General features: G+C 56.8%; 2 protein-coding genes across 2 annotated transcripts; both read right to left on the bottom strand.

Moving 5' to 3' along the window:
• Positions 1-2,050: 2,050 nt before the first annotated feature.
• Positions 2,051-6,692, bottom strand: LOC311220334 (butyrophilin subfamily 1 member A1-like). Its single transcript, XM_084303842.1, has 8 exons — positions 6,532-6,692; positions 5,297-5,644; positions 4,385-4,666; positions 4,151-4,255; positions 3,853-3,873; positions 3,313-3,333; positions 3,124-3,156; positions 2,051-2,946 (listed from the first exon to the last, which is right to left on the bottom strand). The coding sequence occupies exons 1-8, from the start codon at positions 6,629-6,631 to the stop codon at positions 2,318-2,320; spliced, it is 1,539 nt and encodes a 512-aa protein (XP_084159968.1). The 5' UTR covers positions 6,632-6,692; the 3' UTR covers positions 2,051-2,317.
• Positions 6,693-14,493: 7,801 nt separating this feature from the next.
• Positions 14,494-23,219, bottom strand: LOC311220333 (butyrophilin subfamily 1 member A1-like; the record flags this gene model as incomplete). The annotated part of the gene is made up of 7 exons (XM_084303841.1): positions 14,494-15,122; positions 16,048-16,068; positions 16,346-16,450; positions 16,580-16,861; positions 17,492-17,839; positions 18,727-18,914; positions 23,119-23,219. 7 exons carry the CDS (start codon positions 23,217-23,219, stop codon positions 14,494-14,496), a joined length of 1,674 nt encoding a protein of 557 aa, XP_084159967.1.
• Positions 23,220-23,221: the final 2 nt, after the last annotated feature.

The following is a 23,221-nucleotide window of genomic DNA, read 5'->3' as shown; positions in this document are numbered from 1 at the left end:
TTTGCGCCAAAGGAGTTTTAGGTTGGATGTTAGGAAGAACTTCTTTACCGAAAGGGTTGTTAGACATTGGAACAGGCTGCCCAGGGAAGTGGTGGAGTCACCATCCCTGGAGGTCTTTAAAAGACGTTTAGATGTAGAGCTTAGGGATATGGTTTAGTGGGGACTGTTAGTGTTAGGTCAGAGGTTGGACTCGATGATCTTGAGGTCTCTTCCAACCTAGAAATTCTGTGATTCTGTGATTCTGTCTTATCCCCTGCTCCGCTGCAGAAAGAATCTGCCCTGGAGCTGATCGCCTTGGCAAGATGTTGCACCGGGCATTGCATGGGGGTGTTGCAGAGCACACTGTGTGAGGACGTCGCAGGGGGATGTTGCACGCAGCACTGCACAGCGCATTGCATTGCCCTTTGCAAGGGGATGTTGCACAGAGCAATGCCTCTTGCAGGGTGTGGCACAGGGGCATTGCACAGGGCATCTCGTGGGCATCGCATGGGGATGTCGCACGTGACATAGCACAGGACAATGCCTAGAGCTTGCACAGGGCATTGCATGGGGATGTGGCATGGGGAAGTTGCGTGGAGCTTTGCACAGGGCGTTGCACGGGAGCGTTGCACAGGAGCTTTGCACGGAACATTACGTGGGGACGTGGCACAGGGCAGGGAAAAGGGGCTCACCCTACACTGACCCAATCCCCATCCCTGCTCCAGCGCAGCCCTAAGTCCGCATCATCCCCGCGGAGATGGGGAATGCCCGTGTGCCTGTCCGCCTCAGCTGCCACATCTGGGGCTTCTACCCCCCCGAGGTGACCGTCATCTGGCTGCACAACAGGGACATCGTGGAGCCCGACGACTACAACCCCATCTCCGCCATCCCCAACGGCGACTGGAGCTACCAGACACAGGTGTCCCTGCTGGTGTCCCCGGTGGCAGGCGACACCTACACGTGCTCGGTGCAGCACGTCAGCCTGCAGGAGCCTCTCCTGGAGGACTGGAGTGAGTGGAGAGGCGCAGGACCTCAGCTGGAGGCCAGCGGTCTTGGCTCCTTGCTGCCACTCACGCGGCCGTGTCCCCGCAGGTCCCGGACTGATGCCGGAGGTGACGATACTGGTGGCGGTGGCCACTGTGCTGATGGTGCTGGGACTTGGCTTCTTTCTCGCCAGCGTCTACGGCTTCAGGGCCAGGCCTCCCGCCCTGGGTGAGTGGCCAGGGAGAGCCGGGGCCGTGGTCAAGGGCGACGAGGACTCTGCTCACTCCTCTTCTTCCCCCCCGCAGGTTACACTCCCCTCCCTGGAGACAACTACCCCGCAGGTAATGGTTTCCCCATCCCCATTCCCATCGGTGAGGGACAAATCACCCCATCTCTTGCCCTGTGTGTCCCCCCCTTCCCCAGGCAGCATCTGAGGACCACCAGACGGACACCTCCCGGCACCGGCGGCTCCTGGTTGGCCCCATCTCAAACAATAAAGATGCTCCACAAGCCCCGCTGGTGTCTCTGCAGTGTTCTGGGGACAGGGCAGAGGCTCACACACTCCTACAGTGTCTCACTAAGAGCAGCAGGTGTGTGGGAGCCATAGCATGGGACCCCAAAGGGCCAAGCGTGCCCTGGGGTGCCTCAGGCACGGCACTGCTGGCCGGCCGAGGGAAGGGATCGTCCCGCTCTGCTCGGCCTGCTGCGGCCTCGCCTCGAGCACTGCGTGCAGCTGTGGGCACCGCAGCAGATGAAGGGCGTGAAACTGTGCGAGAGCCTCCAAGGGAGGGCTACGAGGACGGCGAAGGCTCTGCAGGGCAAGGCATGTGAGGAGACGGTCTGCTGCAAGACGCCTTCCCAGGCAGCAAGGCCTCAGGACACAAAGCACCCAAGAAATGCCACTGCCAGACTCCATCTTCCTGTACAAAACTTTATTTGCCACAGTCCTGCTGCTGCTGGGCCTTGATATACTTCTGAGGAGGGAACAAAGAGCCCTCACAGGCTGCTCACGCTCAGCACCAGGCACAGGGCAAGGATCAACCGCGAACTAGGAGGCAAAGGTGGCCTGCAATGGCCGGAAGCACACGGTGACCACATCCCTTGCCCTGGGGTCTGAAAGCAGTGCAAGCAGATAGGAAAGGAGTGTGGAGAGCTGCTGCAGCCCCTGTGCTGCCCGCTGGGGCTCAGAGGGAGGGTGAGACCCGTGGGTGTCAGCAGAGCTTGTGCCCCAGCACAGGAGCCACGTGCAGGGCAGAGCCCAGGGGCTGCAAGGGGCCTGGCCCCTGCTTGCAGCATCCCAGCCCTCCTCCAGCAGCAGGGAGGAACACAGCGCAGCCCCTGTCCCCACTGCCCCTCATTCCTGTGCTGCTCCTGCAGGACCAAGGAGAGGTGATGCAGGAGTGGCTGGAGAAGGGCAGGAGGTTCCCAGGGCTGGGGACGGGTTCTGGGGGGTGCTGTCCCTCAGGCACAGCTGAATTTCCTCTGTCCATAGCCAGAACCAGGGGCGGATGCTCTCCCCATTGAAGGAGGCTGCTGTGAAAGTGAAGATCTCGACCCCATTGTCAGCATTGATAAAAGACACCTGCTGCTGGGTACAGTCCAGACAGACCCAGATCCTCGTGGGGACAGGGGACAGGGAAAAGGGGGTGTGAGGAGATGTGAGAGACATGAGCTTCCCCTCATCGTACTGCACAGCCCAGATCCCTTCTTCAGGGCTCTTATTGAAATACCCCTTTCTCTCCACAGATGCCCTGGCCACCCCTACAGCCCACCAAGCATACTTTAGCTGCTCTCCCTCCATCTCCACCAACCAGCAGTGCCTCCCCTCTCTGAACTCCTCACGGCCTAGCACGCAGCACCAACAGTCAAATCTGTCTGGTGTGTCAGGAACCTGCTGCTGTTGTTTTTTCTTTCTCACACACTTGTTGTCCTGAGACACAACAAGCATGGGATGAGCCGTATCTGGATCCAGGGTCACCTTCACTGCAGGGACAGAAGGAGCCAGGCCATCAGGGGCAGAGCTCAGCCCTGGGCAGGCTTTTCCCAGCTCAGGGCCAGGAGCTGCCCCACGGGGCAGGAGATGGGGCACCTCTTGGCTCCTGAACATGGCCCAGCAAGGGAAGGAGAAGCAACTCAGAGGGCAACCCAGTGCACACCTACCTGTATTGTGAGGCAGCAGAAACTTTCTCCATGCTGGAAGGAGAGGGGAGAGCTGGTCACAGCCCATGGCTGGTGCCCAGTGGGTGTGGGCAGGGTGAGGGGCCAGCCCTGGGCTGCTCTGTCCCAGCTGCCCACCCTCCCCTCACATTGCCTTGGCATAGACATGGGTCCAAGCACCAGAACACTCACCCAGCTCTGCAGCTTTTTTCTCTGAAAAGGAAAGTCAAAGTAATGCATGATCAGAGGGGAGAGTTGCTCAGCCCATGTTAGACCCTGAACACATCCCATGACTGGGATAATACAGCCTTGTTCCAAGCTGGGACTAAAAAAATAGTGGTCCAGCTATGAGCAATGCTCTTAGTGCAACTGGAAACACAGACACTTGTTTAGCTTATATCTCAGTGGCACTGTAGACAGTACCCAAATGAAGAAAGGATTGTTGGAGGACATTCCGTTCCTGTCCCAGAAGCGTCAGTGCAGAGCGGGGCAGCCCTCCAGCTCGCTCCCCATCCCCACCTTGATCCCCGTTCCTTTCAGCCATCCCAGCCGTGTCCCGTGCCCAGGGCAGCCCCAGCCCCAGCAGTCCCCACTCCCACCCCAGGCTCCAGCTGCTCCACCAGCACCCCTGAGCCACCAGCACACAAGCCCCCAGAGCCCACCCAGACCAGGCCCTCCCGCAGGGACACCACCAGTTCCCAGGGGCTGGGGGCAGGGACTGCAAGGACTCACCCAGCTCTCGGCTCTGTGCCGCTGAAAAGCAAAGGCGGAGGAAGAGGTGGTGAGCAGAGCAGCTTGGTTGCTGGGTGGGAACATGTGCAGGGGGGCTGCGCCTTGCCACCAGCCCCACGCTGCAGCCATGCTCCCTGGCCTCCAACCCAAGACGATCCTAAGGCCTTTGGGATCCCCAGGAGAACATTCCCTTCCTCCTCCTATGCACCTCCCTGGGCCAGGGCTCAGCCCCGCTCCACACCCAGCGGGGTCCCTGTAGAACACCTCCCTCCGCTCCATCCCTGCGCTGCCAGCTTACCTTGCTTTCGAAAGAGATAAACACCGAGGCCAATGGACACAGCCAAAAGCACGAGGACCAGAGCCAGAGCCACCATCCAGGGCTGGGCGTTGTGGAAGAAGGGAGCTGAGAAAAGGCACCAGGAAAAGGGCTGCGTTTACATGGCTGTGGTTAAAAGAGCAAGACCCAGATTACTCCTGGGTCGGGACAAGTTCAGGGGCCAGGAACACCTCACCCTGGCTGTGCCATTTGTACCTGCGATGTGCAGGGATGATTCCCGCTCCTCCTGGAGGCGGCTGTTCCTGACCACGCAGGACAAGGGCCCCTCCACACTCCCGGTCACAATGATGGCGCCTTCGATTTCAAAGAGCCCCTCCTGGTCCTGGGAATGTGTCTGGGAGACCGAGGGCAGGTGCTGCCCACGAGCATCCCTCCACAGCAGCTGCGGCAGCGGGTACCAGCCGGCCGATCGACACAGCACCCGGACACCTCCGGCCTCGTAGTCCCCCAGGGAGAGGTGGAGGTCAGCGCCTGTGGCTGGAGGAAGAGCGTGTGGCTGGGGCTTGACTTGTGGAGGGATTGAGTTCCAAGGCAAAGACCCCATCTGCTCCCATGCCAGACACAGCCCTGACCAGCAACGGTCCAAGGCGCTCAGGGATCAGGCAATCCATGCTCTCACCCACACCCCAAAACCACACTGGTAGGTGCCAGATCCAGACAGCAGGGCTGCACAAAGCCAGTGGCTCCGAATCACACAGAAAACATAGGTACTGAGCTTCAGCACCTCTAGGCTGCGTCTCTGCACCTAGCCGTGCTGGATCAAGAAGCCACGAGACATCCAGACAACGTCTCAGGTGTCCCCCAGCATAGAAAGCAAAAGTAAAGCAGATGCCCGGCTGCTCAGAGGACTCTGCGACTCTCCCTGTGTGCTGTTTGGTCCCATTGCTGGCACAGCTGAAGGTGCTGCTCAGCAGCCTGTGCCCAGTGCCCTCACAATATTATGATTAGTGTCTTCAAGGACACCAGTGAAAACTGACAGAAGTATCCAGGGAGCTCTCTCCCCAAATATTACCTCCACATCTATAGGCATGCTCCATGCTGTGAAACAGCTGGAACATTCAAAGGACACGTAAACTCTGCCCTGGCAGTACCACCCCAGCCACTAACCTGACACCTCCAGCTCCACAATGGCTTCCTTATAAGCATGACCATCTCCCACAATGCAGACGTACTGGCCATCATCAGAGGGTCTCAGCCCCGTGATTCGCAAGTGCAGTATTCCAGCAGAGAGACCATCTCTGACCAACTCTGTCCTCCCGGCATATGCCCCCATCTGCTCCCCGTACAGGTCCTCTCCATTGCGGTAGTGGTGCACTGTCTCAGAGAACTCATCCCGCATCCACCTGACCTCCAAGGTGCGAGCATCGCGTTGAGGGGACAAGTGGCAGGGCAGCACGACATCCTGCCCCACAGTGGCAGTGAGAGGGTGTCCTGGTCCCACCACTCTGAGCTGCGCTGGTGTGAGAAACAATGTTGTGTTTTTGCAGTAGAGAATTATTTTTCTGTATTCCAAGGTAATTGTGTAGTCATAAGAAGGAGAAATGCTAAGTAGATAAGTGGACCATAGAAGGCCTCACTGTTCCAAAATAAGGTAGAAGCTTGAGGAAAACAGGATGAGCAGTGTGAGAACAGTAATACAAAGATCACAAGTTCTCAAAACATAAGAAAGGAGAAATTAAAGCATTGAAAAAAAAAAAAAAAGAAAGAAAAATTATACATGTATGGTATAGAGGAGTGTCGAGTAGCTTGTGAACCTGTAGTACTCAGCCAAAGAGGAAACAGGGGAGGTGATCAGGCGTTGGGTATTAGGGAATAGAAGGTTAGGATTTGTTTACTGAAATGTGCTCCTGATTGGCAGGACCGTTGCAATTGTGAATAAAATAGCTTCAGAGAAGATGCAGTCTGTAGAAAATTATTTGAGATGTTTCTCACACTGGGCAATGGAGAAGGGCACAGAGAGGAGGTAAGATTTTGCCATCGTAAATTTAGGGGCAGTGAGTGACAAAGGGCGTGAGTTGGTGCGTGAGTTGGTGCGTGCTGCGTCCCCTGGGTGACATGGGAAACCACCTGGGAAACAGGAGAGGGAGAGGGAGGACGTGCAGGAGAAGGAGGTGTGCTGGGAGTGGGAGCCCTCTCTGCAGCATTTGGGCAGGTGAAGGAGACACAGAAAGGGCAGGCAAGGCAGCAGCCATATTGCGTGAAAGAGTCAAAGTGAAAGTGAAACCCAGCATGGGCGAGCTGTGGGCTCGGGTCCCCCCTTTCCCAAAGCCGCTCCCCTGTCCCACAGCAGCAAGTCTGCATGCACAGGGGGGAGAGCCCCCTGCAGCCTCTCAGGGTCCTACCTGAGCCCAGGTGGAGGAGAAGCAGAGTGGCGAGGGAAGTCAGGAGTCCCCTGGCATGGCCGGTGAAGCTTGGGTGGCTGCAGCCCCAGGGGAGCCCCATCTGAGAGAGAGGTCCCCCAGGGGGCAGGTGGCCCCCCAGGGGTTCTTCTCCAATCCCAGGCAGATGTTCTTCACGGCACACAGCAGATCTGCAGAAAGCACAAGGCTCCGCCCAACTTTCCCAACCTTTGCCCAGTTCCTGGTTGCAATAACCCTCCTGAAGCAGCTCTGCCCCCGGGGCAATGTCTGGGGAGCTCTGCAGGGCTGGCACCACCATCCCATCGCAGCTGGGTGCCCAGTCCGCTGCCTTTAGCAAGCACGAGGTGCTTGTCCCCAGCAGGGGCCTCTCCAGACCTCCAGGGAAAGCCTCTGGCTAAGGTCGTTCATCTCCACGCATGCAAGGAGGAATCAAACTGTGAGCAATGGGAAAACATGCAGAGATGGCAGTGAAAAGCTGAGCAGGATCGGAGGCTGCAGGGAATGGGGCACAGCTGGGTGCCGAGCCCAGAGCTGCCACCCTTTTCCCAGGGTGCTGAAGGCAAAGTGCCAGACCTGCTCCCAGCTCCAGTAAAGCAGCCGTGGCATAAGGTTGGCTCAGATGGGCAGGGACCTTCTTCTAGAGCTTAGGTGGATAAGGAAAGTTCCTGTTTGCTGGAGCATGGCTGCTCCCCTGCCCCACAGCAGCAAGTCTGCATGCACAGGGGGAAGAGCCCCCTGCAGCCTCTCAGGGTCCTACCTGAGCCCAGGTGGAGGAGGAGCAGAGTGACGAGGGAAGTCAGGAGGCCCCTGGCATGGCTGGTGAAGCTGGGGTGGCTGCAGCCCCAGGGGAGCCCCATGGGAGAGAGAGGTCCCCCAGGGGGCTGGTGGCCCGCCAGGTGTTTTTCTCCAAGCCAAGACAGATGTCCTTCTCAGCACTCAGCAGAGCTGCAGAAAGGACAAGGCTCCGCCCAACTTTCCCAACCTTTGCCCAGTTCCTGGTTGCAATAACCCTCCTGGAGCAACTCTGCCCCTGGGGCAATGTCTGGGGAGCTCTGCAGGGCTGGCACCACCATCCCATCGCAGCTGGGTGCCCAGTCCACTGCCTTTAGCAAGCACGAGGTGCTTGTCCCCAGCAGGGGCCTCTCCAGACCTCCAGGGAAAGCCACTGGCTACGCTCGTTCACCTCCACGCATGCAAGAAAGAATCAAACTGTGAGCAATGGGAAAATGTGGAGAGATGGCAGTGAAGAGCTGAGCAGGATCGGAGGCTGCAGGGAATGGGGCACAGCTGGGTGTCGAGCCTAGAGCTGCCACCCTTTTCCCAGGGTGCTGAAGGCAAAGTGCCAGTGCCTCTCCCAGCTCCAGTAAAGCAGCCATGGTAGAAGGTTGGCTCAGATGGGCAGGGACCTTCTTCTAGATCTTAGGTGGATAAGGAAAGTTTCTGTTTGCTGGAAGGGAAGTCAGGCAACATGGAAAGACTACAGAGGTACTGTTTGCTTTTCTAGGGAGAAATTTCATATGGCCAAAGCTCAATTTGAGTTGAATCTGGACAGTACTGTGAAGGGAAATCAAATGCTTTTTTTTTTTTTTTTTTTTTTTCCTTTTTTTCTTAAAGTATCTTAACAGGAAAAGTAGGATGAGAGAAAGCATTGGTCTGTTACTTGATGGGGATGGTCAGACAAGGTCATTCACAGAGATTTTTATTGTTTTCTTTGCCTCAACACTGATGTTGGGCTGTGGGACTCCAGGTGCCCTGAGCTGGAGGACAGTGACTGCAGGAACGATATAGTCCCAACAAACCCCGAATTTGTATGGGTTTTGCTGCTCCAGATGAATGCATACAAGACTATAGGGCCTGATGGGATTCATCCCAGAGTACGAAGAGAACAGGCTGAAGGCATACGTCTTCCCCTCAAGGCCCTTCACCATCTCTGTGGCCCTTCTCTGGACACTCTCCAAAAGTTTCAGGTCCTTCTTGTACTGTGGTGGCCAGAACTCCACAGAGTCCTCGAGGTGAGGCCTCAGAGTGCAGAGTAGAGTGGCACAATCACCTCCCTCTACCGACTAGCAATGCCGTGCTCGATGTGCCCCAGGATACGGTTGGCCCTCCTGGCTGCTAGGGCACACTGCTGGCTCATATTCAACTTGCTGTCAACCACAACCCCCAGATCCCCCTCTGCAGGGCTGCTCTCCAGCATCACATCCCCCAGTGTGTACATATAGCCAGGGTTGCCCCATCCTAAGTGCAGGACCTGGCACTTGCCTTTGTTAAACTTCATGATTGGTGATTGCCCAGCTCTCCAATCTGTCCAGATCTCCCTGCAAGGCCTCTCCACCTTCAGCCGAGTCAGCAGCTCTCCAACAACTGCTACTGTATGGGTCTGTAGTATGCTCCTGACATCTGTCAGGAGCAAACTGTTGCAATCTGGGTCTCCCATGGGTGGCAGCTCCCCCCAGACTCCCATCTCCTGTGGGGGCTCCTCTCTACGGGCTGTGGCTCCGGCCTGGGGCCTGCTCCTGCGGGGGCTCTCCATGGGCTGCAGTGTGGAGATCTGCTCCACCTGTACTCCCGCTCCATCCACTAACCACCCCAGTCCCCTAACGTCACATTTGATAGCCTTCAGGCTTCTCTCTTCAATGTCATCACTGCCAGCCTGGACTATCAAAAGAGGATAGCAGTCCTGATGCGTGGAGTCGACTTCCTCACCCTAGGCATCCTCCTGGCTACACTTTCTACCTCTTCCTCAGCTACTGGTCCCTCAAGCTCCAGGGCCTCAAACCTGTTGTGTAAGGGCACCTGGGAAGGTGGGGCTTGAATGGGGTGGCATCGGCTGTGATGTCAAGCAGGGACCTGTCTCCATTCCTCCTCAACTCCTAGGTCTGCTCCCTCTGTCCAACAGTGTCAGGGGAGGGGGTCCATCCCCATTAGGGGTGTCTCAGCCCGGTTCCTCTCCTTCAGGCCCTGCAGGGAGCTGCCCCACCACTCTTTCTCCCGCTCACACTCCCTGATAGCCCTCAACCTCTCCACCTCCTCCTTGAGTTCTGCCACCAGGCGGACCAGGTCATCCACCTGCTCGTACCTCACGCACACACAGTCTCTCTACCTCCCGCAGATGGCAGCAAGAGGCTCAGATGCTCCCTGCACCCAGAGACCTGAACTGGTGCATTTTTGAGCGGGCAGCCAGTCTGGGTGTGTACAGACTTGCTAGAGAGAGCACTGTGTCTGGTGGAAACCATTGCAGCCTAGCTAGTGGTAGACTGCCATTAGAGGAGTTGTTCGTATGGTCCGGGGGGGAACGCTTTGCCCTCCCTGCTCACCCTGCCTGCGTGAACTGCCTGCCACTTCCTTCTGATGCACCATGCCCTGTTTGCCCACCCTGGTCGCTGCGTTCCTGGTTGTTGCGCGTCCCAGCGGCAGCTTTTGAACGGCTGAGGAGGGGGCCCTGCTGGCTCTGCCTATGCCTTGTTAGCCTCCCTGGTGAGGGCTGCTGGGTCCTGGCAGCTCCCTCAAGAAGGCTCGATGCCAGAAAAAATAGCCCTGCCTGCCGCCCAGGGGTGGCGCCCCGCTAGACCTTTTCTTCACAAACAGAGAAAGACTGGTGGAGGATGTGATTGTTGGGAGCTGTCTTGGGCAGAGTGACCACGAAATGGTGGAGTTCTCTATTCTTGGCGAGGCCAGGAAGGGGACCAGTAAAACCGCTGTATTGGACTTCCGGAGGGCTGACTTTGTGCTGCTGAGGACACTGGTTGGTAGAGTCCCCTGGGAGGCGGTTCTGAAGGGCAGAGTAGTCCAGGAAGGCTGGGCGCTCTTCAAGAGGGATATCTTAATGGCGCAGGAACGGTCTGTCCCCACGTGGCCAAAGACGAGCTGGCAGGGAAGAAGACCAGCCTGTCTGAACAGAGAATTGTGGCTTGAGCTTAGGAGAAAAAAGAGGGTTTATAATCTTTGGAAAAGTGGACAGGCCACTAGGGAGGACTATAAGGATGTTGCGAGGCTGTGCAGGGTCAAAATTAGAGAGGCCAAAGCTCATCTGGAGCTCAATCTGGCTACTGCCGTTAAAGATAACAAAAAATGTTTTTATAAATACATCAACACAAAAAGGAGGACTAAGGAGAATCTCCATCCTTTACTGGATGCGGGGGGAAACTTAGTTACAAGAGATAAGGAAAAGGCGGAGGTGCTCAATGCCTTCTTTGCCTCAGTCTTTAGCGGCAATACCGGTTGTTCTCTGGATACCCAGTACCCTGAGCTGGTGGAAGGGGATGGGGAGCGGGATGTGGCCGTCACTATCAACGAAGAACTGGTTGGTGACCTGCTATGGCACTTGGATGTGCACAAGTCGATGGGGCCGGATGGGATCCACCCAAGGGTACTGAGAGAACTGGCAGAGGAGCTGGCCAAGCCGCTTATCATCATTTATCAGCAGTCCTGGTTATCGGGGGAGGTCCCAGTTGACTGGCGGCTAGCAAACATGACGCCCATCTACAAGAAGGGCTGGAGGGCAGACCCGGGAAACTACAGGCCTGTCAGTTTGACCTCAGTACCAGGGAAGCTCATGGAGCAGATTCTTTTGAGAGTCATCACGCAGCACTTGCAGGGCCAGCAGGCGATCAGGCCCAGTCAGCATGGGTTTATGGAAGGCAGATCCTGCTTGACGAACCTGATCTCCTTCTATGACAAAGTGATGCGCTGGGTGGACGAGGGAAAGGCTGTGGATGTGGTCTACCTTGACTTCAGCAAGGCTTTTGACACCGTCTCCCACAGCATTCTCCTCAAGAAACTGGCTGCTCTTGGCTTGGACTGGCACACGCTTCATTGGGTTAGAAACTGGCTGGATAGCCGGGCCCAGAGTCATGGTGAATGGAGTCAAGTCCAGTTGGAGGCCAGTCACTAGTGGCGTCCCCCAGGGCTCGGTGCTGGGGCCGGTCCTCTTTAATATCTTCATCAATGATCTGGATGAGGGCATTGAGTGCACCCTCAGTAAGTTTGCAGATGACACCAAGTTAGGTGCGTGTGTCGATCTGCTTGAGGGTAGGAAGGCTCTGCAGGAGGATCTGGATAGGCTGCACCGATGGGCCGAGGTCAACTGCATGAAGTTTAACAAGGCCAAGTGCCGGGTCCTGCACCTGGGGCACAACAACCCCAAGCAGAGCTACAGGCTGGGAGATGAGTGGTTGGCGAGCTGCCAGGCAGAGAAGGACCTGGGAGTGATGGTGGATAATTGGCTGAATATGAGCCAGCAGTGTGCTCAGGTGGCCAAGAAGGCCAACAGCATCCTGGCTTGTATCAGAAACAGTGTGACCAGCAGGGCTAGGGAGGTGATCGTCCCCCTGTACTCAGCTCTGGTGAGGCCGCACCTCGAGTACTGTGTTCAGTTTTGGGCCCCTCGCTACAAGAAGGACATCGAGGTGCTTGAGCGAGTCCAGAGAAGGGCGACGAAGCTGGTGAGGGGTCTGGAGAACAAGTCCTACGAGGAGCGGCTGAGGGAGCTGGGCTTGTTCAGCCTGGAGAAGAGGAGGCTCAGGGGCCACCTAATCGCTCTCTATAGGTACCTTAAAGGAGGCTGTAGCGAGGTGGGGGTTGGTCTGTTCTCCCACGTGCCTGGTGACAGGATGAGGGGGAATGGGCTTAATTTGCGCCAAAGGAGTTTTAGGTTGGATGTTAGGAAGAACTTCTTTACCGAAAGGGTTGTTAGACATTGGAACAGGCTGCCCAGGGAAGTGGTGGAGTCACCATCCCTGGAGGTCTTTAAAAGACGTTTAGATGTAGAGCTTAGGGATATGGTTTAGTGGGGACTGTTAGTGTTAGGTCAGAGGTTGGACTCGATGATCTTGAGGTCTCTTCCAACCTAGAAATTCTGTGATTCTGTGATTCTGTCTTATCCCCTGCTCCGCTGCAGAAAGAATCTGCCCTGGAGCTGATCGCCTTGGCAAGATGTTGCACCGGGCATTGCATGGGGATGTTGCAGAGCACACTGTGTGAGGACGTCGCAGGGGGATGTTGCACGCAGCACTGCACAGCGCATTGCATTGCCCTTTGCAAGGGGATGTTGCACAGAGCAATGCCTCTTGCAGGGTGTGGCACAGGGGCATTGCACAGGGCATCTCGTGGGCATCGCATGGGGATGTCGCACGTGACATAGCACAGGACAATGCCTAGAGCTTGCACAGGGCATTGCATGGGGATGTGGCATGGGGAAGTTGCGTGGAGCTTTGCACAGGGCGTTGCACGGGAGCGTTGCACAGGAGCTTTGCACAGAATATTACTTGGGGATGTTTCACAGGGCAGGGAAAAGGGGCTCACTCTACACTGACCCCATCCCCATCCCTGCTTCAGTGCAGCCCCAAGTCCACATCATCCCCATGGAGACGGGGAATGCCCGTGTGCCCATCCACCTCAGCTGCCACATCTGGGGCTTCTACCCCCCCGAGGTGACCGTCATCTGGCTGCACAACAGGGACATCGTGGAGCCCAACGACTACAACCCCATCTCCGCCATCCCCAATGGTGACTGTACCTACCAGACTCAGGTGTCCCTGCTGGTGGCCCCAGTGGCAGGCGACACCTACACGTGCTCGGTGCAGCACGTCAGCCTGCAGGAGCCTCTCCTGGAGGACTGGAGTGAGTGGAGAGGCGCAGGACCTCAGCTGGAGGCCAGCGGTCTTGGCTCCTTGCTGCCACTCACGCAGCCGTGTCCCCGCAGGTCCCGGACTGATGCCGGAGGTGACGATACTGGTGGCGGTGGCCACTGTGCTGATGGTGCTGGGACTTGGCTTATTTCTTGCTGGTGTCTACCGCTTCAGGGCCAGGCCTCCCCCCTGGGTGAGTGGCCAGGGAGAGCCGGGGCCGTGGTCAAGGGCGACGAGGACTCTGCTCACTCCTCTTCTCCCTCCCGCAGGTTACACTCCCCTCCCTGGAGACAACTACCCCGCAGGTAACAGTGTCCCCATCCCCGTCCACATCGGTGAGGGGCAAATCACCCCATCTCTTGCCCTGTGTGTCCCCCCCCCTCCCCAGGCAGCATCTGAGGACCCCCAGACGGACACCTCCCAGCACGGCGGCTCCTGGTTGGCCCCAACTCAGACCCGATGCTGTGGTGCTGACAATAAAGATGTTCCACAAGCCCTGCTGGTGTCTCTGCAGTGTTCTGGGGACACACTTCTACGTAGTCCCACTAAGAGGAGCGGGTGTGTGGGGGCCATGGCATGGGACCCCAAAGGGCCAAGCGTGCCCTGGAGTACCTCAGGCACAGCACTGCTGGCCGGCCGAGGGAAGGGATCGTCCCGCTCTGCTCGGCCTGCTGCGGCCTCGCCTCGAGCACTGCGTGCAGCTGTGGGCACCGCAGCAGACGAAGGGCGTGAAACTGTGCGAGAGCCTCCAAGGGAGGGCTACGAGGACGGCGAAGGCTCTGCAGGGCAAGGCGTGTGAGGAGACGGTCTGCTGCAAGACGCCTTCCCAGGCAGCAAGGCCTCAGGACACAAAGCACCCAGGAAATGCCACTGCCAGACTCCATCTTCCTGCGCAAAACTTTATTTGCCACAGTCCTGCTGCTGCTGGGCCTTGATGTGCTCCAGAGGAGGGAACAAAGAGCCCCCACAGGCTGCTCATGCTCAGCACCAGGCACAGAGCAAGGACCAAGCGCGAACTAGGAGGGAAAGGTGGACTGCAATGGCCAGCAGCACACGGTGACCATATTCCTTGCCCTGGGGTCTGCAAGCAGAGGGGAGTGGAGCGTGGAGAGCTGCTGCAGCCCCTGTGCTGCCCGCTGGGGCTCAGAGGCAGGGTGAGACCCTTGGGTGCCAGCAGGGCTTGTGCCCCAGCACAGGAGCCACGTGCAGGGCAGAGCCCAGGGGCTGCAAGGGGCCTGGCCCCTGCTTTTGCAGCATCCCAGCCCTCCTCCATCAGCAGGGAGGAACACAGGAGAGCCTCTCACCCCATTGTCCCTTATCCCTGTGCTGCTCCTGCAGGACCAAGGAGAAGTGTTTGAGGAGTGTCTGGAGAAGGGCAGGAAACCCCCAGGGCTGGGGACAGTGTCTGGGGGGTGCTGTCCCTCAGGTACAGCTGAATTCCCTTTGTGTCCACCCAGAACCAGGGGCGGATGCTCTCCCCATTGAAGGAGGCTGCTGTGAAAGTGAAGATCTCGACCCCATTGTCAGCATTGATAAAAGACACCTGCCCCTGGGTACAGTTCAGACAGACCCAGATCCTCGTAGGGACAGGGGACAGAGACAAGTGAGTGCGAGGAGATGTGAGAGACTTGAGCTGCCCCTCATAGTACTGCACAGCCCAGATCCCTTCTTCAGGGCTCATGTCGATCAACACTTTCCTCTTCAGAGATGCCCTGGCCACCCCCACAGCCCACCAAGCATACTTTAGCTGCTCTCCCTCCACCTCCACCAACCAGAAGTGCCTCCCCTCTCTGAACTCCTCACGGCCCAGTACGAAGCACCAACGGTCAAATCTCTCTGGCGTGTCAAGCACCTGCTGCCATTCACTTTCATATCTCACACTGTAGTTGTCCTGAGACACAACAAGACAGGGATGAGCCGTGTCTGGATCCAGGGTCACCTTCACTGCAGGGACAGAAGGAGCCAGGCCATCAGGGGCAGAGCTCAGCCCTGGGCAGGCTTTTCCCAGCTCGGGGCCAGGAGCTGCCCCACGGGGCAGGAGATGGGGCACCTCTTGGCTGCTGAACATGCCCCAGCAAGGGCAGGAGAAGTACCGCAGAGGGCATCCCACTGCAGACCTACCTCTATTTTGAGGCAGCAGACACCTTCTCCATGCTGGGAAGAGAGGGGAGAGCTGGTTACAGCCATAGCTGGTGCCCAGTGGGTGTGGGCAGGGTGAGGGGCGAGTCCTGGGCTGCTCTGTCCCAGCTGCCCACCCTCCCCTGCACATTGCCTTGGAAATGTCATGCAGCCCAAGGGCAGGGACACTCACCCAGCTCTGCAGCTTGTTTCTCTGAAAAGGAAAGCAATAGTAATGTATGATGGGTATGAAAGTAATACATGAGGGAGAGTTGCTTAGCCCTTGGTTGACCCTAAACACATCCCATGACAGGGATAAATTCTGCATTGATCAGAGTTGGGACTACAGAAATAGTCATTGTGGTCCAGCTTTGTACAATGCTCTTGTAAGCAGAACTGTAAGGACAGACGCTTGTACAACTTTTATCTTTGTGCCACTGAAGCCATTACGGAAGTGAAGAAAGGATTGTTGGAGAATGTCTGTCTCCCGAAAACATCAGTGCAGAGTGGGGCAGCCCCGCAGCTCGCTCCCCGTCCCCAATTGATCCCCGTTCCTTTCAGCCATCCCGGCCGTGTCCCGTGCCCAGGGCAGCCCCAGCCCCAGCACTCCCCACTCCCACCCCAGGCTCCAGCTGCTCCTCCAGCACCCCCGAGCCACCAGCACACAAGCCCCCAGAGCCCACCCAGCCCAGGCCCTCCCGCACAGACACCACTTCCCCAGGGGCTGGGGGCAGGGACTGCAAGGACTCACCCAGCTCTCGGCTCTGTGCCGCTGAAAAACAAAGGCAGAGGAAGAGGTGGTGAGCAGAGCAGCTTGGTTGCTGGGTGGGAACATGTGCAGGGGGGCTGCGCCTTGCCACCAGCCCCACGCTGCAGCCACGCTCCCTGGCCTCCCACCCAAGACCATCCTAAGGCCTTTGGGATCCCCAGGAGAATATTCCCTTCCTCCTCCTACGCACCTCCCTGGGCCAGGGCTCAGCCCCGCTCCACACCCAGCGGGGTCCCTGCAGAACACCTCCCTCCGCTCCATCCCTGCGCTGCCAGCTTACCTTGCTTTCGAAAGAAATAAACACCGAGGCCAATGGACACAGCCAAAAGCACGAGGACCAGAGCCAGAGCCACCTTCCAGGGCTGGGCGTTGTGGAAGAAGGGAGCTGAGAAAAGGCACCAGGAAAAGGGCTGTGTTTACATGCTCGTGGGTGGAAGAGCAAGACCCAGACTACTCCTGGGTCGGGACAAGTTCAGGGGCCAGGAACACCTCACCCTGGCTGTGCCATTTGTACCTGCGATGTGCAGGGATGATTCCCGTTCCTCCTGGAGGCGGCTGTTCCTGACCACGCAGGACAAGGGCCCCTCCACGCTCCCGGTCACAATGATGGCGCCTTCGATTTCAAAGAGCCCCTCCTGGTCCTGGGAATGTGTCTGGGGGTCCGAGGGCAGGTGCTGCCCACGAGCATCCCTCCACAGCAGCTGCGGCAGCGGGTACCAGCCGGCCGATCGACACAGCACCCGGACACCTCCGGCCTCGTAGTCCCCCAGGGAGAGGTGGAGGTCAGCGCCTGTGGCTGGAGGAAGAGCGTGTGGCTGGGGCTTGACTTGTGGAGAGATTGAGTTCCAAGGCAAAGACCCCATCTGCTCCCATGCCAGACACAGCCCTGACCAGCAACGGTCCAAGGCGCTCAGGGATCAAGCAATCCATGCACTCACCCACACCCCAAGACCACACTGGTAGGTGCCAGATCCAGACAGCAGGGCTGCACAAAGCCAGTGGCTCCGAATCACACAGAAAACATAGGTACTGAGCTTCAGCACCTCTAGGCTGCGTCTCTGCACCTAGCCGTGCTGGATCAAGAAGCCACGAGACATCCAGACAACGTCTCAGGTGTCCCCCAGCATAGAAAGCAAAAGTAAAGCAGATGCCCGGCTGCTCAGAGGACTCTGCGACTCTCCCTGTGTGCTGTTTGGTCCCATTGCTGGCACAGCTGAAGGTGCTGCTCAGCAGCCTGTGCCCAGTGCCCTCACAATATTATGATTAGTGTCTTCAAGGACACCAGTGAAAACTGACAGAAGTATCCAGGGAGCTCTCTCCCCAAATATTACCTCCACATCTATAGGCATGCTCCATGCTGTGAAACAGCTGGAACATTCAAAGGACACGTAAACTCTGCCCTGGCAGTACCACCCCAGCCACTAACCTGACACCTCCAGCTCCACAATGGCTTCCTTATAAGCATGACCATCTCCCACAATGCAGACGTACTGGCCATCATCAGAGGGTCTCAGCCCCGTGATTCGCAAGTGCAGTATTCCAGCAGAGAGACCATCTCTGACCAACTCTGTCCTCCCGGCATATGCCCCCATCTGCTCCCCGTACAGGTCCTCTCCATTGCGGTAGTGGTGCACTGTCTCAGAGAACTCATCCCGCATCCACCTGACCTCCAAGGTGCGAGCATCGCGTTGAGGGGACAAGTGGCAGGGCAGCACGACATCCTGCCCCACAGTGGCAGTGAGAGGGTGTCCTGGTCCCACCACTCTGAGCTGCGCTGGTGTGAGAAACAATGTTGTGTTTTTGCAGTAGAGAATTATTTTTCTGTATTCCAAGGTAATTGTGTAGTCATAAGAAGGAGAAATGCTAAGTAGATAAGTGGACCATAGAAGGCCTCACTGTTCCAAAATAAGGTAGAAGCTTGAGGAAAACAGGATGAGCAGTGTGAGAACAGTAATACAAAGATCACAAGTTCTCAAAACATAAGAAAGGAGAAATTAAAGCATTGAAAAAAAAAAAAAAAGAAAGAAAAATTATACATGTATGGTATAGAGGAGTGTCGAGTAGCTTGTGAACCTGTAGTACTCAGCCAAAGAGGAAACAGGGGAGGTGATCAGGCGTTGGGTATTAGGGAATAGAAGGTTAGGATTTGTTTACTGAAATGTGCTCCTGATTGGCAGGACCGTTGCAATTGTGAATAAAATAGCTTCAGAGAAGATGCAGTCTGTAGAAAATTATTTGAGATGTTTCTCACACTGGGCAATGGAGAAGGGCACAGAGAGGAGGTAAGATTTTGCCATCGTAAATTTAGGGGCAGTGAGTGACAAAGGGCGTGAGTTGGTGCGTGAGTTGGTGCGTGCTGCGTCCCCTGGGTGACATGGGAAACCACCTGGGAAACAGGAGAGGGAGAGGGAGGACGTGCAGGAGAAGGAGGTGTGCTGGGAGTGGGAGCCCTCTCTGCAGCATTTGGGCAGGTGAAGGAGACACAGAAAGGGCAGGCAAGGCAGCAGCCATATTGCGTGAAAGAGCCAAAGTGAAAGTGAAACCCAGCATGGGCGAGCTGTGGGCTCGGGTCCCCCCTTTCCCAAAGCCGCTCCCCTGTCCCACAGCAGCAAGTCTGCATGCACAGGGGGAAGAGCCCCCTGCAGCCTCTCAGGGTCCTACCTGAGCCCAGGTGGAGGAGAAGCAGAGTGGCGAGGGAAGTCAGGAGTCCCCTGGCATGGCCGGTGAAGCTGGGGTGGCTGCAGCCCCAGGGGAGCCCCATCTGAGAGAGAGGTCCCCCAGGGGGCAGGTGGCCCCCCAGGGGTTCTTCTCCAATCCCAGGCAGATGTTCTTCACGGCACACAGCAGATCTGCAGAAAGCACAAGGCTCCGCCCAACTTTCCCAACCTTTGCCCAGTTCCTGGTTGCAATAACCCTCCTGAAGCAGCTCTGCCCCCGGGGCAATGTCTGGGGAGCTCTGCAGGGCTGGCACCACCATCCCATCGCAGCTGGGTGCCCAGTCCGCTGCCTTTAGCAAGCACGAGGTGCTTGTCCCCAGCAGGGGCCTCTCCAGACCTCCAGGGAAAGCCTCTGGCTAAGGTCATTCATCTCCACGCATGCAAGGAGGAATCAAACTGTGAGCAATGGGAAAACATGCAGAGATGGCAGTGAAAAGCTGAGCAGGATCGGAGGCTGCAGGGAATGGGGCACAGCTGGGTGCCGAGCCCAGAGCTGCCACCCTTTTCCCAGGGTGCTGAAGGCAAAGTGCCAGACCTGCTCCCAGCTCCAGTAAAGCAGCCGTGGCATAAGGTTGGCTCAGATGGGCAGGGACCTTCTTCTAGAGCTTAGGTGGATAAGGAAAGTTCCTGTTTGCTGGAGCATGGCTGCTCCCCTGCCCCACAGCAGCAAGTCTGCATGCACAGGGGGAAGAGCCCCCTGCAGCCTCTCAGGGTCCTACCTGAGCCCAGGTGGAGGAGGAGCAGAGTGACGAGGGAAGTCAGGAAGCCCCTGGCATGGCTGGTGAAGCTGGGGTGGCTGCAGCCCCAGGGGAGCCCCATGGGAGAGAGAGGTCCCCCAGGGGGCTGGTGGCCCGCCAGGTGTTTTTCTCCAAGCCAAGACAGATGTCCTTCTCAGCACTCAGCAGAGCTGCAGAAAGGACAAGGCTCCGCCCAACTTTCCCAACCTTTGCCCAGTTCCTGGTTGCAATAACCCTCCTGAAGCAGCTCTGCCCCCGGGGCAATGTCTGGGGAGCTCTGCAGGGCTGGCACCACCATCCCATCGCAGCTGGGTGCCCAGTCCGCTGCCTTTAGCAAGCACGAGGTGCTTGTCCCCAGCAGGGGCCTCTCCAGACCTCCAGGGAAAGCCTCTGGCTAAGGTCGTTCATCTCCACGCATGCAAGGAGGAATCAAACTGTGAGCAATGGGAAAACATGCAGAGATGGCAGTGAAAAGCTGAGCAGGATCGGAGGCTGCAGGGAATGGGGCACAGCTGGGTGCCGAGCCCAGAGCTGCCACCCTTTTCCCAGGGTGCTGAAGGCAAAGTGCCAGACCTGCTCCCAGCTCCAGTAAAGCAGCCGTGGCATAAGGTTGGCTCAGATGGGCAGGGACCTTCTTCTAGAGCTTAGGTGGATAAGGAAAGTTCCTGTTTGCTGGAGCATGGCTGCTCCCCTGCCCCACAGCAGCAAGTCTGCATGCACAGGGGGAAGAGCCCCCTGCAGCCTCTCAGGGTCCTACCTGAGCCCAGGTGGAGGAGGAGCAGAGTGACGAGGGAAGTCAGGAAGCCCCTGGCATGGCTGGTGAAGCTGGGGTGGCTGCAGCCCCAGGGGAGCCCCATGGGAGAGAGAGGTCCCCCAGGGGGCTGGTGGCCCGCCAGGTGTTTTTCTCCAAGCCAAGACAGATGTCCTTCTCAGCACTCAGCAGAGCTGCAGAAAGGACAAGGCTCCGCCCAACTTTCCCAACCTTTGCCCAGTTCCTGGTTGCAATAACCCTCCTGGAGCAACTCTGCCCCTGGGGCAATGTCTGGGGAGCTCTGCAGGGCTGGCACCACCATCCCATCGCAGCTGGGTGCCCAGTCCGCTGCCTTTAGCAAGCACGAGGTGCTTGTCCCCAGCAGGGGCCTCTCCAGACCTCCAGGGAAAGCCACTGGCTACGCTCGTTCACCTCCACGCATGCAAGAAAGAATCAAACTGTGAGCAATGGGAAAATGTGGAGAGATGGCAGTGAAGAGCTGAGCAGGATCGGAGGCTGCAGGGAATGGGGCACAGCTGGGTGTCGAGCCTAGAGCTGCCACCCTTTTCCCAGGGTGCTGAAGGCAAAGTGCCAGTGCCTCTCCCAGCTCCAGTAAAGCAGCCATGGTAGAAGGTTGGCTCAGATGGGCAGGGACCTTCTTCTAGATCTTAGGTGGATAAGGAAAGTTTCTGTTTGCTGGAAGGGAAGTCAGGCAACATGGAAAGACTACAGAGGTACTGTTTGCTTTTCTAGGGAGAAATTTCATATGGCCAAAGCTCAATTTGAGTTGAATCTGGACAGTACTGTGAAGGGAAATCAAATGCTTTTTTTTTTTCCTTTTTTTCTTAAAGTATCTTAACAGGAAAAGTAGGATGAGAGAAAGCATTGGTCTGTTACTTGATGGGGATGGTCAGACAAGGTCATTCACAGAGATTTTTATTGTTTTCTTTGCCTCAACACTGATGTTGGGCTGTGGGACTCCAGGTGCCCTGAGCTGGAGGACAGTGACTGCAGGAACGATATAGTCCCAACAAACCCCGAATTTGTATGGGTTTTGCTGCTCCAGATGAATGCATACAAGACTATAGGGCCTGATGGGATTCATCCCAGAGTACGAAGAGAACAGGCTGAAGGCATACGTCTTCCCCTCAAGGCCCTTCACCATCTCTGTGGCCCTTCTCTGGACACTCTCCAAAAGTTTCAGGTCCTTCTTGTACTGTGGTGGCCAGAACTCCACAGAGTCCTCGAGGTGAGGCCTCAGAGTGCAGAGTAGAGTGGCACAATCACCTCCCTCTACCGACTAGCAATGCCGTGCTCGATGTGCCCCAGGATACGGTTGGCCCTCCTGGCTGCTAGGGCACACTGCTGGCTCATATTCAACTTGCTGTCAACCACAACCCCCAGATCCCCCTCTGCAGGGCTGCTCTCCAGCATCACATCCCCCAGTGTGTACATATAGCCAGGGTTGCCCCATCCTAAGTGCAGGACCTGGCACTTGCCTTTGTTAAACTTCATGATTGGTGATTGCCCAGCTCTCCAATCTGTCCAGATCTCCCTGCAAGGCCTCTCCACCTTCAGCCGAGTCAGCAGCTCTCCAACAACTGCTACTGTATGGGTCTGTAGTATGCTCCTGACATCTGTCAGGAGCAAACTGTTGCAATCTGGGTCTCCCATGGGTGGCAGCTCCCCCCAGACTCCCATCTCCTGTGGGGGCTCCTCTCTACGGGCTGTGGCTCCGGCCTGGGGCCTGCTCCTGCGGGGGCTCTCCATGGGCTGCAGTGTGGAGATCTGCTCCACCTGTACTCCCGCTCCATCCACTAACCGCCCCAGTCCCCTAACGTCACATTTGATAGCCTTCAGGCTTCTCTCTTCAATGTCATCACTGCCAGCCTGGACTATCAAAAGAGGATAGCAGTCCTGATGCGTGGAGTCGACTTCCTCACCCTAGGCATCCTCCTGGCTACACTTTCTACCTCTTCCTCAGCTACTGGTCCCTCAAGCTCCAGGGCCTCAAACCTGTTGTGTAAGGGCACCTGGGAAGGTGGGGCTTGAATGGGGTGGCAAGGAGGAATCAAACTGTGAGCAATGGGAAAACGTGGAGAGATGGCAGTGAAAAGCTGAGCAGGATCGGAGGCTGCAGGGAATGGGGCACAGCTGGGTGTCGAGCCCAGAGCTGCCACCCTTTTCCCAGGGTGCTGAAGGCAAAGTGCCAGCCCTGCTCCCGTCTTCATTAAAGCAGCCGTGGCAGAAGTTTGGCTCAGATGGGCAGGGACCTTCTTCTGGAGCTTAGGTAGATAAGGAAAGTTCCTGTTTGCTGGAAGGGAAGTCAGGCAACATGGAAAGACTACAGAGGTACTGCTTGCTTTTGTAGGGAGAAAATTCACATGGCCAAAGCTCAATTTGAGTTGAAGCTGGACAGTACTGTGAGGGGAAATAAAATGCTTTTTTTTTTTTTCTTTTCTTTTTTTTTTTTTTTCCTTAAACTATCTTAACAGGAAAAGTAGGATGAGAGAAAGCATTGGTCTGTTACTTGATGGGGATGGTCAAACAGGGTCATTCACAGAGATGTTTATTGCTTTCTTTGCCTTTGCTTTCAACACTGATGCTGGGCTGTGGGACTCCAGGTGCCCTGAGATGGAGGACAGTGACTGCAGGAACGATAAAGTCCAAATAAACCCTGAATTTGTGTGGGATTTGCTGCTCCAGATGGATACATACGAGACTATAGGGCCTGATGGGATTCATCCCAGAGTACGAAGAGATCTGGCTGAAGTCATACATCTTCCCCTCAAGGCCCTTCACCATCTCTGTGGCGCTTCTTTGGACACTCTCCAATAGTTTCACTTACTTCTTGTACTGTGGTGCCCAGAATTGCACAGAGTACTTGAGGTGAGGCTGCACCAGTGCAGAGTAGAGCTGGACAATCACTTCTCTTGATTGACTAGCCATGC

Source organism: Netta rufina (assembly GCF_964035555.1).
Source record: "Netta rufina genome assembly, chromosome: 31".
Taxonomy (NCBI): Eukaryota; Metazoa; Chordata; class Aves; order Anseriformes; family Anatidae; genus Netta; species Netta rufina.
Note: the sequence above shows the minus strand (reverse complement) of the source record. Positions and strands in the feature narration are given on the sequence as shown.